The 19,880-nt window shown below is 38.0% G+C and overlaps 1 protein-coding gene across 3 annotated transcripts in view; it reads right to left on the reverse strand.

Moving 5' to 3' along the window:
* GUCY1A2 (guanylate cyclase 1 soluble subunit alpha 2) overlaps positions 1–19,880 on the reverse strand; it is a 155,552-nt gene that overhangs the window by 24,586 nt on the left and 111,086 nt on the right. The window contains exon 7 of one of the 3 annotated variants that reach the window (XM_086481775.1): positions 2,830–2,846. The exons of the other annotated variants lie outside the window; for them this stretch is intronic. Within the exon in view, the coding sequence (XP_086337901.1) occupies positions 2,830–2,846 (17 nt within the window). The remainder of the gene's footprint in view (positions 1–2,829; positions 2,847–19,880) is intronic. 3 annotated transcript variants of the gene reach the window in all.

Below are 19,880 nucleotides of genomic sequence, written 5' to 3' on the forward strand. Positions count from 1 at the left end.
AGATGAAGGTGAATCACTTATGGGAAGGAAAGGCTTCAATGTTCAGCCTTAACGACTTTCCTTCATTCAGTGATCTCTCCCTCCATGTCTCACACTCATCCCCCCCCTCAGAGACACCTGATAAGGAACAAAGCATGGGAACACATACATCTGGTTTTAGCTTGTGCATTCTGTAAAAAATCACAAACATAATACATACATTATAATAATTCCTTTTATATGTATTAAGCATTTTGCGAATATAAACATTCCAATATATTAATATGCTCAGTCAAGTTTACTTCTGCTCGTCTTCACAAGCTTTTATCAACTAATTTATTTTTCTATAATCCACAAACATATGCACGCACAAATAAAAGCATATTTGTGCTTTTATTTATGTGAGTGAGAAAGGCCAAAAAAGAAAGACAAAGAGAATTTAAGCCTCAATTATCCTTGCATGTTCCTTTGAAAATCACTAGACAAATTAAACACTAATTTAGTTTTGGATGCACTAGAAGATGATAGCATGGCATATCTGTAACAACATTGTTTGTCACTGCCGCCTAGCCAACCTTTAATGCTGCTAATTGGGTGAATTTGGCAGCTGAAGGACACAGATGCCTAGTCCTGGATTTTGCTTATCCAGCATTATCCTTACTTGCTTCTTACCTGCTGTTGCTCTTGTGTGATTGTGCTTTATTTGGAACTTTTCCAGTCAACTTCTTCACCCAAAGCCATCTCTCTTGGTCTGATCTTTGCTAACAAGAGCTGACAAGTCCATTACCTTTTAGTCCCATTCTTTGCTTCTTCCCTCCAAAAACACATACAAAATGTGTTTTCATGGAAAGAGTCCCTTTATTCTCTGGTGCACTATATTTTTCATACCCTACATTCATGTCATATGCAACTGGTGTAATCGAAAAACAGGAATAAAATATACAAATTCTTCTCCCACAAAGAGCAACCAACTCAACAATCCTTCTTTCTTAAATTGAACTTTAAAAATTAATTCAACATTTATCAGATAATATATAATCAAGGCAATGTGAGAAAGGCAGAAAGAAGCAGCAACCACTCAAATCACATGAAATATAGTGTTATCCCCACAGCAGAAAAACAGAAGAAAAAAGGATGAGTGGAAAGTGATCTTTATATTAATGGGTTTGCTAAAATGAGCATTAAAATTTCTGACATTAATATAGACTTTTTTGTAAGATAGTATTTATTTCGTAGGTCATCTGCAGAAAGCATGCAGCCAAGACAAGCAAACAAATTAGCTTCCAACCTTACTAATAATATAATGGTTCTTTTAAAATTAATGAACAACAGAAATGACACTGGAAAGCTAAATATAGTTACAATTATCTACAGGAGAAAAAAGAAATCTATCCCTGGTATTATGTCTTCAAAGTCTATCTTTTAGCCTTAATCAACTAAGGGAAAACAGTTGGAGAGAAAGGAATCATTAGACATTTCAGAGACCCTGGCTGTGGTTTTGTGAAGATTAAATCATGTCAATTTAATATCTTTTTCTTGTATTTAACTTCAGTTGAAATTAGTGGATAAATGAAATATGCCTGATCTTCATCTTGCTTATACTTGCACCTAATAAATAAAAATAAATTATGCTGAATTTTATTTACTGTGTTTGTTAATGATCCACAATAGCAACACACATTTGAAGTTGACTGATCACACAAACGAAATGCATCTAGAAATATACTTCAAACTAAAAATACACAATTTAAGACAGAAAACTGGAAAATTCTGTGTAAGGTCTCCTGAGTGGAGACCAAAATGAACTTGAGTTAACATGCAATCTGGTCACATAAAAAAAAAGTAATCTGGGGCTGTGAACATCATATGGCACTATAAATAGTTCCTTCTTACAGAATTCTAGTTCAATCGCACCAAGAATATTAAGTTAAAACCTAGGTACTGTCAACAGGAATGATTTCTGAAAAGATCAACAATCTGTTCAGATCCTTGAAAGGATTTGTTTAAGGGGGAAAATGAAAAAAGCTGTAAATATTCACACCTTAGATAAGTATTACTCAATAGGGAGAACATGATAATCATCTACAAATACCTACAAGGTGTTAATGTCAAAGAGGGAGATATGGCAGATGGGGACACAATTAGAGATAATAAAATGGAAATGAAGACATAAATGAATATCCAGCCTTCCTAGGCCCATATAGACTATATTAACAGCAGCAACAGACTCCTGAGGCAAGTGTGCTAAGCTACATCGCATAAGTCTTTAAGGCGCTAGTAAAACACTTGAAAATACATTGTAAGGATGCTGACAGGAAGATGGACAGGATGCAGTAATACAGGTATGTCTTTTTTAACTCTAACATCATACTGCATTTAAGGACAACTAATTAGAAAGTGGTGATACATTTCAGGGTTTCAAATGACTGCCAAATAGTACATCTTACTGTCATCCTTAATAACAGATGGAGTAGGAGAAATATTTTTAAAGTCCTGAAACCACTTATTGAAACAGAATTTTGAACTCAGTTTTAAGCTAAGTGTAACTCGGTTCACATTCTGTAAAATTTCAGTAAAACTTTGTCCAAAAACTGGGGCTGAACTAGAGTTTAGCATTTTGAAAAGATGTTTAAAAAAACTTTGAGAATCTGCTTAATCACTTCGAACAAATCTATGTAAAATGAAGTCAGTACTCTGCACCTAGTACAAGCAACACTCAGAAGTAATTGAAAACAGTCACTGAGACACAGTTGTGTCCAATATTGGAAAATCTTTAAACTGAAAGAGAGTAGATTTAGATTAGATAGTAGTAAGAAATTCTTTACTGTGAGGGTGGTGAGACACTGGCACAGGTTGCTCAGTTGTGGCTGCCCCCTCCCTGGCAGTGTTCAAGGCCAGGCTGGATGGGGCTTTGAGCAACCTGGTCTGGTGGAAGGTGTCCCTGCCATAGCAAGGGGGTTGGAACTAGATGATTTTTAAGGTCCATTCCAACCCAAACCATTCAATGATCTATTTCTATGGTAACAGCAGGTGTGAGAATAAGAGGAACACATTCCTTTTTAGGAAAGAAACTAATAATTTTTATCAGAATCCACGTTGGAAAACATTAATTAAGAAATAATTCCTCAGTCTGAGGAACGAAATCAGTCCACGTGAAAACCTGAAAATGTATTGAGTGTAGAAGTAAGGTCCTCAGCACAGATTCCATCGATCCACTGGTCCTTTTCTGTTGCACTGATCTACTTGATGAGCAGGCACACCTATTGGATCACCACTGACAGGGGGAAGACATCAAAACTAATTACCTAAAAATAGCCAGCCAAACCTGTGAACATGCATTTAAAAATTTACTTTCTGAAATTCTAATCAGTGACTGACATTCTATAACAATAAATTCATTGCTAAGTAAAAATGTTATGGCTGTATTAGAAATGTTCAGGACTGAAATGTAAAATGAAAACAATGACATCTTTAATTACAGTGGTAAGGCCCATAAAATTAAGAGATTCACTTATATAAAAACGCTGTAGATGAACCTTGAGTGAAATTAGTCAAAACACATTTAAGATTTCTCATTGCAAAACTATTTAATCCCAGAAGCTTCCCACATTAAGGGTTTGGCTTCATACATTTCAAAGCTGTAGCCTGTTAAATGCCAATTACTTCATAAAAGGTAGGCAGTGTGCGTACGAAAGATACTTGCAACAATAGACTGCACTATGGTGTGTCTCAAAGATCATTATAAAGCAGCTACTACAGTGGACTGTGTCTGATAACTCGCCACAATTTTTCTTCATTTAGTCTTACTTAGAAATTGATCTTGGTTTGTAAGCAAATGCAGAGGATCCTAATGCACTTCTAATAAACCCCATGGGAAAGATGAATAATGTTCAGACAACATGTCTCACAGACACCATTCCCCATCGTAGAAATGTGGGAAGAGTAATGAAAACTCCTTTCCTCTTCTGTGAAGTCAATTAATTATTTTCTATAAAAGTAAACAGGGGCTTTCTTCACATCGGCAACCATCCAAACTCATGTAGCTGAATGTAATATGCAAATTTGAGCAAAAGGAAGCAAATCTTCTCCTTTAAAGCTTACATTTCATTAATGTCTATTTAAATCATAGAACAGTGTACCTCAAAAAGCATGCAGATTTTTAAAAAATTATGCCTATCTGCGAAGAACCTGTTAACAAGGAAGCACACTTTCACTTTAATCATAAGGAAATGTTGCCAAGCAAACACAAGTTCTTTGTATTTCTAATTTTTGTCATACCAAGAAAGGTTATTTTTCTATTTGATGAAATATCTTTAAAGATATTACCTGCACCGTAAGTTTCAGTGAGGCATACAGACTCTCAGCTACGTTAAGATGAGCTTGTTCAGATCTGACCCAATATAGCCACAGAAGCACAGCACTGCAATTGGGTCAGTCCAAGGGGTGATGTGGACTACTGTCCTGACTCAAACTCTGGAAGTTGTCAACACCTATGAAAAATTATCAGAATATGACAAGTGTCGAGTAATATCTTTCCAGCTTTCCTTGCTTCCAACCAGTTGTGACTGTGTCTTCTGAGGTGAAAGATGTATCACCTTCTGCTGAGCCCCATGTCTTGTGATGCCTTCAGCAGGTTGTTACAGCTGCTCGAACTAACTGGTGTAAACCTTGAACAGTTAACTGATATTTGCCTCTCCCTTAACTGACAGCATATTTCTGGTCTTTCTTTGCTAGATTTTTCAAAGCTATGCAGTGGACTGAAGAGAGGCTTTTGTTGTAACGCTCAGGCGCTAATTAATGACAGTTTACTTAACTGTAGCTCTTTTTTCCTTGGTCGGCCATCCTAGCTGTAAGAACAAGGTGATGATAATACTATCTTCTGACTCAGCAGTGAGAGTCCCTGTTCCCCTCTACATATCCTTAACTTTATTTAAACAAACTAATTCATCAGAAAATTGGCATACAATGGATTTTTAAATATTTTTCATAGGAATGAAATCAGTTCTACTTAGCCTGGAGACATCTGGAAACCCTCCCCAAAAATGATTTCTAAAAGTAACCATTTTGATAACATGCAATTTCTGTGGAGGTCACAAGTGGCACTTCTGACATCACCTCAGTCCAGTTCAACAGAGTTTAAAACAGAAGGTACCATCAAAACACATGATTCGGCTGACTGCATTTTCACCCAGTTAGCCCTGTGCTGACACCGATAGCTGACAGCACACTGCAGCAGATCTGGATTACACAGAACAGTGTTTGAACCTTTTTGATGAACTCTCACGGACTCAAAGGCTGCCTGAAAAAGCATTTGGGTCAAAAGCAAGGTAGAACAGCAGAGAGCAATGCAAGCTGGTGAGCAGGCAGTGTGCTGTGGGATGGTTTGGATGCCTGGGTTAAGAATAGCTATTGGGAAGAGTAGAGAGGGTTGTAGCAGTTAAGGGTGTGATACAACATAAAACGCAGGCGTCTTTCAGGGCATTCATGGGAAGGATGACAATGCCTGTTTATCCATATTCACAGCATCACAGAACCACAGGGATTTAAAATGCTGTAACTACCAAATCTTAAAGACTATAACCAATATGCCTGGACATAATCACATGGAGTAAATGAGAATCTTGCTTATAGAAAAAGCCTCAAAAGTAAAATTCTAATACAAGACAAAACAAAGGTATGGGAGAGGGGGGACCAGTGTAAGTTAAGTTTTGATAGACTAAGTCCGTAAGTGAGACACGCAGCAACAAAGAAGCATATCTGGTTTTCGTGCACCAGCAAGAATTCCAGATCTGTCACAGCCAACATCAGAAAACTATAATTCATAGAATCATAGAATCACAGAATCATAAAACAGTTTGGGTAGAAAGGGACACTTAAAGCTCATCTAGTCCACCCCCCTTGCCATAAGCAGAGACATCTTTAGCTACATCAGACGCTCAGAGCCCTGACCAACATGACCTTGACTGTTTCCAGGGACAGGGCTTCTGCAACCTCTCTGCTCAGCCTGTTCAAGTGTTTCACCACCCTGACTGTAAAATATTTTGTCCTTATATCTAGTCTAAATCTATGGTTTTTTCGTTTAAAACCATTCTTCCTTCTCCTATTGAAACAGGCCCTGCTAAAAATATTGTCTCCATCTTTCCTATTGGCCACCTTTAAGTACTGAAAGGCCGCAATGAGGTCTCCCCAGAGCCTTCTCTTCTCCTGGCTGAACAACCCCAACTCTCTCAGCCTGTCCTCATAGGGAAGGTGCTCCAGTCCCCTGATCATCTTCGTGGCCCTCCTCTGGACTCGCTCGAGCAGGTCCATGTCTTTCTTGTGCTGAGGACTCCAGTGCTGGGGTCTCAGCAGAGCAGAGTACAGGGGGAGAATCACCTCCCTCAACCTGCTGGTGACACTTCTCTTCATGCAGCCCAGGATATGGTTGGTCTTCTGGGCTGAGAGTGCACACTGCTGGCTCACGTCCAGTTTTTCATCCACTGGTACCCCTAAGTCCTTCTCCGCAGGGCTGCTCTCAATCCCTTCACTCCCCAGCCTGTATTGATACCGGGGGTTGCCCCAACCCAGGTGCAGGACCTTGCACTTGGCCTTGTTGAACCTCATCAGGTTCACACAGGCCCACTTCTCAAGCTTGTCCAGGTCCCTCTTGATGGCATCCCGTCCCTCAGGTGTGTCAACCGCATCACTCAGCTTGGTGTCATCAAATAACACTTCCTCTAACGACATCGGGCTATAAAGGTATCATCTTCTGTTAGCCCAAAATAATGAGAGAACATGAGTCATGTTCTCATTTTGGAACCTTGTCCCACTAAATTGGCAATATGCTTAGGAAATAGTTACATCATCATATGAGGCCGTTATTTATAGCATTGTGATTATTGTGCAAGACACATCAGGAAATGGACTTAGAAATGTTTGCAAACAGAATCAATTAAAATGAATGTTTTATCTAGATGGCAAAATCAACTATATTCACCTCTGCATAACTCCCGTGTCCTGCTGAAGAAACCACAATTCCAGTTTAAAGATTTGCCCTTTGCTGGTGTCTTTGGAAAGGAAGCAGCAGAAAAACTGGTATCACAGACCTCTCCACAGAAATGTCCACAAATTTCAGTGCTTTCTACAGTCTGTACACCCGTTGTTTGGTTCTTATGCACATGAATTTGCTGATCAGAGGTGTACAATCACCCCTACCAAGTTTTTCCTATTGTCTTTTTTCTCCTTTTGCTTTTTTGGGGTGGAGGAGGGGATGGTATAGAGAATAATTTTTAGGAAGCTGTCAGGGTTCCATATCGCTTTCTTGTCTTCAGAAGACCAAAAGTAATCATCTGTTGCAATTTGGTCATAGCTCCAAACAGAGGCATTTATAGTCATTTTTTGGGGGTTGAGATGTCCACTAAACATAGATGAGGTTTTAAACCATGCCGTTAATTTCTCACTTTCTACTTTCTTGAAAAAAACTTTTGATTCTTCTTGCAAAGCTTTGTTTAGACCTTAGACTTCTTTTTAACATTAGTGTTATTTGAGCTGTTCAATGATGCTTGTTGTTAGGGTTAGCAAGAAAAACATACAATTTTTTATAAATCACAGTTTTTAAGCATCTTTTCTGTGAAATAAAGGTAAGGTCCTTCAAAATATGAAATGAGAAAATGATGACAGGCTCAAGAACAGCCATTATGCTATTTTGGGCTTACAGGTTCTCACTCACCTTTGTCTGATGTAGGCCATGAAGACTAAGCTTGGTTTTCTACACTCCACTTAATCACTGGCTGGGTCAATGCCTTTTTATCTTTCCAGAAATGCCATCCTAAACCGTAGAACTTTTTGTTCTATCAAAAGGTCATTAAAATTAATGCATTACACAAGAAGTCTTGGTTTAAAAGAATCTGTGTTTCCATATGCACAAAACATTTCACCAAAACCAAAGAAGAAATTTCAGTTGGCTATACTTACTGAACTGTGAAAAACAGCAAAAAGCATGATTGACCTGACTCACACTTCTAAGTCAAGGTAAGTTGAGCCCTATACTCCCACTATTGAGGATGCAAAGGTTAGCCTCACTGAAAACTAGACTGGAAACTCTTCACTGTCTTATAGGTTGCAACTTGTAGAGTGTGGCTCTGCAAGTTTGTGTAGACATAACTAGAGAGACAGTTCTACTACAAGAATAACCTTTCTCCGTTCTGCAAAAGATACCTTTGCAAACAGTCATTTTGATTCTGAATGGCTGTTCATTTCTTTCTAGTCATGAACAATCAGACCAGAAAACTTACTCACTGTGTTCATTGGGTAACAGATGTTTGCAAAATTAACCTCATCTCCTGTAAGCAATAGTTTTCATGTGTGAACAAGAGTAGGCTTTATTATTTAGCCATATGCCATTCATTCTCATGCATTAAAACTTTTTTCTGCTGTCCACGGAGCAAGAATGTCACATAATTTAGGTAGCCCATACACACAATGCAAGAAATGGCAAAAAATAAGGTAGAGCTCATGAAAAAGAAAAAGGCTAAAAATTCTTTGGCAAATGCTCAGAAATAATGAAGGCTCTGAGAACAGAAGGATGTCATAGTATCCTCAATGTGTTTATAACTAGCAATTTCACAAGCTCCCTACCAGTCCAGGGTGGGGAGGAAATGGCAGTGTATGAGCAACCATAACATGTTGTAGGGTAACCAGACTGAAATAGATACCATGACCTCCGTCACAGCAGACAGAATTTCTGCACTCTCTTTGTTGTTTTTGTTATCTGAGCTACCCTAGCTATTAAATATGCCATTCCTTCAGAAAAAGAAGCTGACATCTAGCTGCAGATGTCTGTGACTAGGAACAGGCAATAAATTAGATAAGAATGTAAGAACAACTGTACCTTATCAGACCAAAAGACCATCTAGTCCAGTACTGTGGCCCGGAAAGCAAATATAGCGCTTGAACACAGAGCCCCGTATACAAGGGATGGTACCCTGGAGGCAAATGGGGTTAAATGAAGGACTCAGTGAAGCCTGTGAAAATTTGAATTTAATTGTGGTAGAGAAAAGGTCTCAGAGAGTGCCAAATAGAGTGTAATCATGCTTCGCTCTCACCAAAAGTTTAAGAAAAGTGAGACTGTAAATTTGAATGTCAAATAGCATCCTAAGACACGTGAGGTTTTATGGTAAACATATACAGAAATAAAATCCCTAAGTTTGAACTCCACATCATCTTTTAATTTTCACCTTTGAGCAAGTTCATATTCTATATTATGACCCAGTAAAATGGAGACTAGTATTTTGCAGTTCAAAATTATGGAACGGTCTTCATCCCGCTACAAAATTTCGGACCTTACAATGTTAATGTCCATGTTAAAATTAGTATGTGTTGAAATTAAGTTAATCAGTGTTTGAGAGTTCAAACAGGAAGACTCAGTCATTAATTTAGGAGATATTTTCATGTTGACTTGGCGCATTTAAGCTAAGAATTTAAAATTCTATCCTTAGAAAATATTCAGTAATGTTTCTATTTATAGAAACTGTATGGATTTCTCAGGCTTCCACAAGTTTTAAAGTTTAAATTGTGATTATTGCAAAAGCTAGGTTAAAAAATAACATCACTACCTAAAATCTTATTCTCTTGATCATTTATGTTATTGTTTCTTCTTTCAGAAAAGTAGCTCCACTAACATATTTTGAACTTAACCTCTTTTTATAATGATCTTTTAATCATGAAACACATGAATTATTGAAAAAAAGCAAAATTACATGTTCAATGATCATTCTTAGCTTTAGTCATAATAGTAGTCTGTAAAGCTACAAACTGCTCATGAGTTTGCAGATTAGTCACACACAGGTTTCCTGAATCTGGCCTTTCACAAAAAATATATGTGTGTATATATGCATACACACACACACGTATATGGAGTATTTATCTATATTTAAGGAATTATTTCAGTTTCTTCTGATGATTCAGAGTTTTTGCCATTACTGCTTGAACCTAAATATAATTGTGTGTGGGATGTGAACTTGGCTGTTAACTAATTTTCTAAGGTGATTAGCTGTTAGTATTCACTTCAGTAAGTCCAGACAGATACAGTTTCTAGAGTCAAAACCAGACCAATTTAGGGCTCACAATCATAAGCTAAATGTGTAGAAATTTGAAAGTCTGCAGTAATTTGGTGGGTTCAAGTCCTTCACTTTGTAATTCAACACAGCTAAGGTAGATACAGTTCTTAATACAGATTCCTTACATGCATTAATAGTTGAAGAAACAACTGCTACTTAAATATAATGTATTTTTTAAAACATACTTAGTATTTCAGGAAGCCAACTGTCCTATATACAAAAGCTTTCACACATTGAATTAGACCTTCAGAACCCTCCATTCTTTAGAAAATTAATTCCATGAAAGTAAAATATACAAAAAGATAAATCCAGAGAGCTGCTGAGAAATTACAGTTCATGTTGATTTTAATGCCTCAGAGACATTCTACATGCTTTTGGTTTTACAACTTTGTACAGTTGTACCACTTTGGGCAAATTCTTGAAGATAGATAGAGTTGTAATATGGAAAAGAACCTTTTCAGTCTTTTTATATACATCCCTTCCAGTCTCTATAAATTTATAGTCAGAAATTACAGTTTCACCTCAGAAAATCAAAGGCTGAACAAAAGTAGCTAAATGCAAAAGATTTTCTACTCAAGTCAAAGGACTTGAGCTCAGCTTCCAAACCACTTGGATATACAAATGTATAGTTAGCTAACCAAGTTCAAAATGTTTCCATCATCTATAAACCCTGGGTAAGCGAATAGGAGTTTCGATCAAAAAAACACCTGAATTATGAAGCTGTTTTCTCCTAAGTTCAAGCAACAAGTGTGTTGTGAGATGATGACCTTTTCATAATTTCTGAAAGAAAGTGCAATAAGCAGTTACTGAGGATGGCCTATACAACCAGCTCTGTAAACTGGAAAAGGCAAAAAGACAATCGCAAGATGCAAACAGAAATCACTAGTAAATAATAGCTCAAACTCCTACAACCAGAGACCATAAAAACAACTTTTAAAATAAACTACCTACTTTAAAGTTTGGAATGAGTAGTGATTTTAATTGTCCTACTTGAGATGCTTGATTTTCACACTACAAATGTAAATTATTTTCTGACAATCAGGCCTTCGGATCACAGCATATTTTACGAAAACCCCAAAAATGTTTATTGGAATAATGGAAATATTTGTGTCATTTCATATTACGTATTTGTCATTGTCACCATCATAGATTAGTCTTCTAATATATATATTTTTATATATATATAAAGAAAAGACTTCTTTAAGGTAAAGTTTAGTAAGTCTGCTTTTTTTAGGTAAATCACACTGATGCTCCCAACAGAAATGATAACTCTACTTCTGCAAAATGTTCTTTGTGGCTACAGAGTGATTCCTAAAGGACTAACCTGCAGAAATAACAGTAGTAAAGCAGTAACAACAGCAGGCAGTTCCTTTCCCAAAGAACTTTAGAACTGAATGGTAGTTAAAAATTTCCCTATTTTTAGGATTCTTTTTCTTCTTATAAAGGTTTTTATTACTTTTTTTCATCCATTTTCAAAATGTAGCACAAATGGACCTACTACAAAGTAAGCTGTCACAGAAAGAAAAACACTTATGCTACAGAAAGATGACAGAAAAGAAACATTTTTAAAAAGACACATAGGGATTTAATTTCTCACTTTCCACTAAAATTAATGTAAGAGGTGTCAGTACTTCCACAGACAAGTGAAAATTTACTCTTTTGTAAAGAACTTGTTATGTTTCCCAGATGAACATCAATTTTTGACCATATAAATATATCATCAGATTACCTGGGACAGAACAACCCAAAAGCCCAGTACAGGATCTCTGTGATGGGGAGCAGCCTTGCTGAAGGGACCTGCGGGTCCTGGTGGGCAGCGAAGGGTTAGCAGCGCAAAGGCAAATCGGATCCTGGGCTGCAGCCATAGGGGACTCACTAGCAGATATAGAGACGTGATCATCCCACTCTACTCAGCACTTGTCAGGCCATGCCTGGTGTACCGTGTCCAGAGCTGGCCCCCACTATTCAAGAAAGATGCAGACAAACTGGAGAACATCCAAAGGAGAGCCACAACGATGATCAAAGGGCTGGAGAAGCTGCCCCAGAAGGAAAGGCTGAAGGAGTTATGTCTTTTGTCCCTGGAGGTGCCTAAGAGGAGACTTCATCACAGTATTCCAGTACTTAAGGGGCAGCTACAAAGATGACAGAGGTGCTCTCTCCACAAAGAGCCACATGGAGACAACAAGGGGCAACAGGTACAATTTGCATCAGGAGAGGTTTCGTCTTGATGTAAGAAAGACATTTTTTACATTGAGAACAATCAACCACTGGAACAACCTCCCCACGGATGTGGTGGAGTTCCCATCACTGGAAGTTTCCAAGATGTGATTGGACAGGGCACTAGATAATATCTAGGCTTCCTCTTCCAGCTCGTCTTTCCCTTCCAACTTGGGTTGTTCTAACCTGGGAGTCTATCACTTTTGATAAGGTTTGTTTTAATAAGTTTTTGTCATTTTAGCTATTAAGATAATGGTGAAGGTTTTAACCATTATTAGAATATTTAGCTAAATGTCAAGAATTATCCTGCACACTCTAGGAAAACTATATCCCAGTAAGAAATTATCCAGGGTTTTGGTTTTCTGATGTGGAGACTTTGCAGAAAGGAAAAATGGAGTCTCAGAAATATATCACTTCCGATTTTCCTCATCAGGGTTGATTCTTTCTCCGGTAACACAGCTTCAAACCTAGACAAAACTCGGGTCTTTCTTCAGGACAATTATCACCTGAGCCCCTCCAAGTTCTGCCAGGTGGAAAAAATCCCAGTATGTCCTAATCCACTTTTGTTCATAACACTTTCCCCTTTTTATTGACCTAATCAAACAGGTCACACACTAGGAAGAAGCCAAAGAGCCCTTTAATTAAACTGATTATTGAATTATTTGTGCCTTGGTTTCCCTTCTTCTCCCTTCAAAACTAATGTCTTTGTTTCTCCTGTCCCTCTTTTTAACATATTAAAACAAAAGTAAAACCCAAATATGAGATATTCCAAAATATGGAGATTGTTTTGTTTAAAAAAAACCTTCCAGTTATTCAATATGAAGTCTCTGAAGATGATTATTTACATTGAATGACTTTTACCCTAGTTTAAATTTAAGGAAGATATTTGAACAGAAGTGGCTGTCCTAAGTTTCTCTGAAGTATTGGTGTTTTTTCCAAAATACTCTATGTCTCATACAAAAGGAAGCTGTAATACCATTAAACATTTAGTTTATGGATTTATTTATGACAGGAAACACATTCTTCCTTAGGGAACTAAACTATTCTGAAACAGTTGAACAGTGTTGCTGAACTTGTCAGCTTCAAACAGAAGGCCAAGTACAGTTCTCCAGCCTCCACCCCCCATCTGAACTGTTCACTTAATTGTATCACAGTGTAATGACTCACTGTTTAGCACAGAATAATGACAACAGTTATGTGATAGTTTTTTAACTGGTGCTTAAAACTGCAGACTTTGACTTTTCTTCTGAATTGTGCAAGTTGGAGCAAACGGGGGAAGAAAAGCAGAGAATTGCCATCAACAAATAGCCTTTCTTCTTCTCAATCTTGCAGAGATGCTAGCAGCTGCTTCTAAAAATCCTGGAACTGTGGATGCCAGAGTATGGAGCCAGATCTGCGTAAAGGTTAACATATCTACAGGATTACCCAGTGGGGCTGAGAAAGACACTGTTCTCCATGAGAAAACTGACAGGCAGCTCTTCTGGGACTCTGTGCAAGGTTCTGCCTGTAATCCAGGGTCAGAAAAGACAAGGACTACTGAGATGCTCTTCCTTGCAACGTAAAAAAGATTTGTGTCAAGGGGGGGTCTTTCCTGCAGCGAACATAATCCTCCCAGCAAAACTGCATTACAAGGAAAAGGTAACTAATCAGTCATGGCGAGGAGAGCTATGCCCTTTAAATGTGTAACAGAAGGTATGCAGTATAAAAAAGTGCATGCAGCTCAGCTCCATTTTTTTTTTTTAATCTTCAGTGCACCTTATACAGAACTATTCATGCAGTAGCAGACAAGGGAGGACGGAGAAGGAGGAGATGGAAAGAGCACCTTTCTTGAATCTTTTTCTTCAGCCTTCATCAGGGTGAAAGAAGAGTTATGCTAGCACTCACCTAGTGCATGAGTGCCTGAGCTGCATTACCCAGGACGACGTATTACTTCTGCACACTGGAGGGCTCCTGGAGCCATAAAACCATCTTTTTCTTCTAGGGGAGGGTCAGATCAGAGGAGGAGGCAGACTGCCCTATTCACTTAAAAAAAACGCTATTTATGGCCCCAAATAAAGTAAAACATTTTGATTAGGGGACTTCACTGTTTGGACCCTTGGAAGAGAGACAGAAAATGAAGGGATATCAGTGATGTAATGGTGGTTCTGAAACAAAAATATTGCCTAGTTTAGAAAAGATAATGTACATAATTGATATATCAATAATAAATAAGTACCATTAGCACTGGACAGAAGAGGTTTCCTTCATTTTAAAGCAGGCAGACCGAAAACCAGGTGTAGACAACTCAGTCACTGGAGGGAGAGGCAGATGCTGTAGCAATGCAGCACAGGGCAGCAGCTGCCTGACAGCATCTCAGCAGCTGGAAACACAGACGTTCAGGTATCAACCAACTCTACAGCTGCAAAGGGCAAGGCATTTTCCCCTCTACGTCCCACTCAGAGGCCTTTGGGATCACCTGTGCCTATTAACTCAGTGAGGTGGCAATTCAAGCCTAGCAGCATTTTCTGTTCGTGTTTATGTGATCAGACTGCATGAAAGCTAATAAAGCACTATTTTTATGCAAAATCTGTGCTTGATTCTCAATGTATTACTGCTTAGCTTCTGTGAGTCCTTGTTATTTAGTTTTTGCTGTAATGTTTTTCATCTCTTCTCCATCTCAAGAGATAAGAAAAACAGTCTTGTAGTTGATAGTGGAAACCTGACTTCCAAGTTTTATATGACAGGAAGACACATTGAAGGAAGAAGAGAACAGGTATTTAGGACTACAGAGAAACACATATTCAGCACTCAGCTACCCTGTCTCCCTAGCCCAATTCTTTAAATATTCATGGATAATTTAAACTTACATGGTTTTATTTCTTTCTATATAAATATATAGCATAACTATACACATGGCAATTGTCACTTTCTAAGGATTTTTGTCCATTGTTCCCTTTCTAAAGATGTAACAGTGTAAACCCCCTGAAACTCCTATGTACACCACAGGTTTAATTATTTATTCACCTGAGAGGTTGTGTTGCTGTTATTATTGCTTTATTTTTGTCTGCATAAAAAGTTAATGACAATAATAACAATAGAAAATTTCATCTTCAATGTGGAAGTTCTCCACTGACTACAACAGTCAAAACCAGAATGTGAGGTTTTGGCAGCTGCATAAAATGCCCCAACCAAGCCCAGGGGCAAAACAGTATCATAGGATATCTTCCATCCTAGATAACCAAGAACGCAAGGGTTTTTTTCATAAAGGACACAGCTTCAATGCTTTACTCCATTTAAAGTCTTCTTTTTTTTTTTTTTTTTTTTTTTTTTTTTCCCAGGCAATTTCCTGGTAACTAATCTATTTACTATTCTGGAGCAAGTTTTTCTCTGATCAGAAATTTACCAAAATCTGGTAAACTTGCCTGATGAAAATGTGTCAAGATCTTTCTGTGAAAGTTTTTTGTTTTGATCATTCAGTGTTCTCAGCCAAAGAGTGTTTTCCATGGAAAATTCCCAACCAACTCTACTACTAGCCAGGCATCTGGAGTATTACTTGGAGGCGTTCATGTCTAGAATGCCTGCTGAACCGTGAGAATCAGATCAGTGAGAGATGTTACACCATGACCTTAAACCTGACCCCACAATCCAGCTGTACATCATGTGGACATAAATCCCACGCAGGAATCTAAATCTTGAAACCCTTGCTGGTTTTCCCTGTGCATGTACTTATGTCACCTGAAGAAGGAAATGAAAGTATCTGCTCACTGTGAGGCACGAGGACAAAGTTACAAGCTAGATGCAGCCACCATAGTAAGGTTTTGTCTCCTTAAGGAACAGAACGTATGACTGAATTACAGAGGCATTTCTATACTCAGTTAATTCTAAATACTGTGAGTCACAAAGAGTTGTGAACATGTAGTAGTCACTGTGAACTAACAATGGAAAAGTCCACAAGGTACTGTGGGTAACTACCCTGGTTTCTATAAGTATGTTTTATTTTTGCCAGAGGCGTTTATGCTTCTTACTTGCTGGACAATAATGTCAGAGAAAGCATGGCATGAGAGAAGAATGGCCTGGTCCAAAGACAAAACCTCCTCTCAGTGATCCTCGCGTTATTAATTATCTCTCTGCTCATCCTTCAGGTCTCTTCCTCCCAGCAGTCAGAAAAATAGTATCTTCATAGCCTTCTAATTAACTCAAGTTGGGCTTACACTGGGTTGCCAATCTTGATAACATGCCTCTGCTCTGCAATTGAATGCACAGCAGGCTGACCCTTATGTTGTGCAGGATCAATCCCTGGTAGCTTTGAAAATCTATGTTTATCATCTACTGCAGACTTTATTTAAGTACCTGATTAAAACAAGAAATGGATGTCACCTGAAAGAATAACCAGCACTTTGGGAAACTTCCTTCTGCAGCAGAATAAATATCAACCTAATTTTTCAGACCAGCCTCTTCCACAAAGCTGCTGTTGTGCATCCACTAGTCATATTAAATACCACTTACCCTTATTATTGCAACGCATACTCAGTAACACTGTCATACAGTGGGTGTGACATATAACTGGATAGGACAAAGTCCCTTCAAAAGAATAGAAGTTGCAAATATAGAAGTTGCAGTGTGCTTTTGGTTTTTTTTTAAAGAAATTGATCATTACTAAAATCACACAAAAGGAAGCACTTGAGTGAAAATGACTGGAGGACTGAGGAAAGTGAATTTTCCGTTAGAGTAACCTAACAAAACTTGCAATTTCCCAGATGCCTGGGGAGATGCACTTTGATACAGATCAGCTCCTCTCATTTCACATTTCCAAAGGCACTGGGCCAAACTGAGGTATGGCATCATGAAGTCTCCTCAAGTCCAAGGAACCATCACTAGGGCTGACTTTGGCTCACCATGTCGCAAGCACGCTCCCAAGAAAAAGTACAAAGCTTCCCCCTGAGATGTGTGGCTCTGAATGCTCCCCAAAGGAGTTGTGCCGCTGTAGTGTTGGTAAGCCTCTGAAATTAAGAAGCCTAGTACTGGCTCATTGGTCATTTTTAGTAAAAAAGTCTCTTAATGCAAGTGTTTCTTTTCTGGAACTGTTTCTCATTTTTTCTTTTAATACAAATTCTGATTTAAAGTTATGCAGCCTGAAATAGGATATTATATCCTTTCCCGAGTCTGATGTAGACATTAGATACACGGCAAAGTTGCTAGGAGACCACAGATGGAGCAAGGAGCATTGCAGTAACGTAGCAGCTTTTCTCACAGGGCTGATGAGAACGCCTGCATCAGCAGTCAGCCTTTCACAATTTAAAACAAACCAGACAACCTTTTACCGCTTGCATGAAGATGTACATTTGGTGAGGACCGCTAAATTGTTACAAAACTAGCACACCACAATCTGAATTAAAAGCAAGGCAAGAAACACTGAAAAGTATTACAAAAACACTCACTAAACTACTCTCACTCATTGTATGTTTGGGAATGGCACCCTCATTTAGAAACCAAAAAAAAAGTATATATTCAAGCAAATGTTGGCATTTTTACACTACTTGTGTTCTGGGTGCAAGCGCTACAGTACCATAATGCAAAGGGGAATATCTAATGAGCCAGCAGAAGACGCTACACACACTAAAATTCATTGCCCATGTCCATGTTATTTAGAAAAGTGTATCACTCTCACTGTGGACATGACTGATTACAATCCACAGAGCCCTTTTGTCTCTTCTGTACCCTTACTCATGAGGCAGAGTTCATGCTTATTAAAATTTACAACTTTGCAAGCAGAGATTAGACATTTAGCAAATTCAGGCTTTCATTGTTCCAGTCATCATGACCACAGGTATTTAAATAGACAGCACAAACCAAAACTAATGCAGCTCCATGGCTGTAAAGTCATCCACCTTAGACACGCTACAGAAATGGTTCTACTTGTAAAACATTATTTGTCACCTAAATATGGGAAGCTGAAATACAGAAAGTCTGGATAACATAAAAAATTCAAATGGAAAGGCTGCGACTGAACAAAGATTTGAACCTGTGTTTCAGTCCAGCTCCTTCCAGTGGGATCATCCTTCCTTCTGAGAGCTCATTAGCTTGTTCACCCTTGAGGTAGGATTTATCTGATTTATTTCATTATAAAGTAGACACTGAAAGCATGTCAGATGAACACAGAGCTTTACTCTCTCCACTTAAAGAGGGAGCTACAGTAACAAGTTTGGATATAGCTGTTCACACTGTCAGTGTTTGAAATAGATGAGGTTAACCCCCTCTTTCACATGAAACGGTCTCTCTGCCATGCTGTGCTTCTTTCTCTAGCTGATAGATGAAGACTGGCTGTTATGTTGATAGTGCTAATACCAGACAACACTGTTTGAGTGCAGCATATAAATCCAATAACAAAATAGGTTTGGCAAAATATATCTGAAAGTTAGAAGCTGCAAGTGAGCTAACACTCTGAGCCGAGGACCAGACTACGTGCCTTGCAAATACAAGGTCCTATCTACCTCACCTGAGAATAAATTAATAGAATTGAAGAGAATATCAGCTAGAATTTTTCTGCACTACTCTCATTATTTCATTAACTTGGTTTTAACAAGTGAGGGTAGAAGGTGAGGGCATGTATTTGTCTCAGTTTTCGATTACAGTATTTACAGGGCTAATTCTCATGTTATTGTAACATAATTATTTGAAAGATACATGACATTTTTCTGCCGTAGAGGAACATATTTTAAAACATGTTTTGAATTACTGTGGTAGGGCCTAATCTTTACATTTTAGGCAGGACTACTTGTATGCAATAGATCTACACAACTGTAGCTAATTTCAGCAGCTTCATGTAAATCATTTACTTTTCTTCTGTGTGTTCCCAGTTCTGTATCTCTTCAAAACCCTATTAGGACCACCTTCACACACTATAAAAAACAAGCAGGTAATGTTAGAGATTAACCTCTTGGGAAATCTCATTAGCCAAAACTGGTTACGTTCTGCCAGAGTAGTCCTTTTAACAATAAACTGAAAAGGAAGCCTTTCTGTTTCTTCAGGTTATAGAATGCACATTAATTAATTAGGCAAGATTTGAAGCATGATAAAAAGTGATGCCACCAATAATATCCTATGGGTTTTAGCACATCAAATGAGATCTGCATTGTGACCTTTATCTCTAAAGGTCAATGCTCTGGAGAATTATCTCTAGCTATTAAAATTAATGTATTTCCAGTTTATCTAAAAAAATGTAGTAAAATGTGAGGCATATCCTAAACTCAAGTAACATTTAATGTAGGAGGCAATTTTAAATCAATATTTTCAAACTACAGTCATAGGGCACTACATATAATTATTTGTACAGAAAATAAATCAAAACGACAGCTTCTGGACTAAAAAGTGTTTTGCTTAAAGGATATAAATGTATATCCAATTCTACATGCAGTGTCTGAGCCCAAAGTCCCTTTTTTTGTACTAAGGCCTTAGCTTATGCTAAAATAATGGGATTTTGCCTCAAACAGAAGGGAGATTAAAAAAAAATCATACAGGGACCTGAAGCCTTCTCCATCACTCACAGGAGAATGATCAGCCCATTTTCTGTTACAAATATTTCTTGCAAAAAGAGCAGACTGTGTTACA

Source organism: Leptosomus discolor, chromosome 1 (genome assembly GCF_034619465.1).
Source record: "Leptosomus discolor isolate bLepDis1 chromosome 1, bLepDis1.hap2, whole genome shotgun sequence".
Lineage (NCBI taxonomy): Eukaryota > Metazoa > Chordata > Aves > Leptosomiformes > Leptosomidae > Leptosomus > Leptosomus discolor.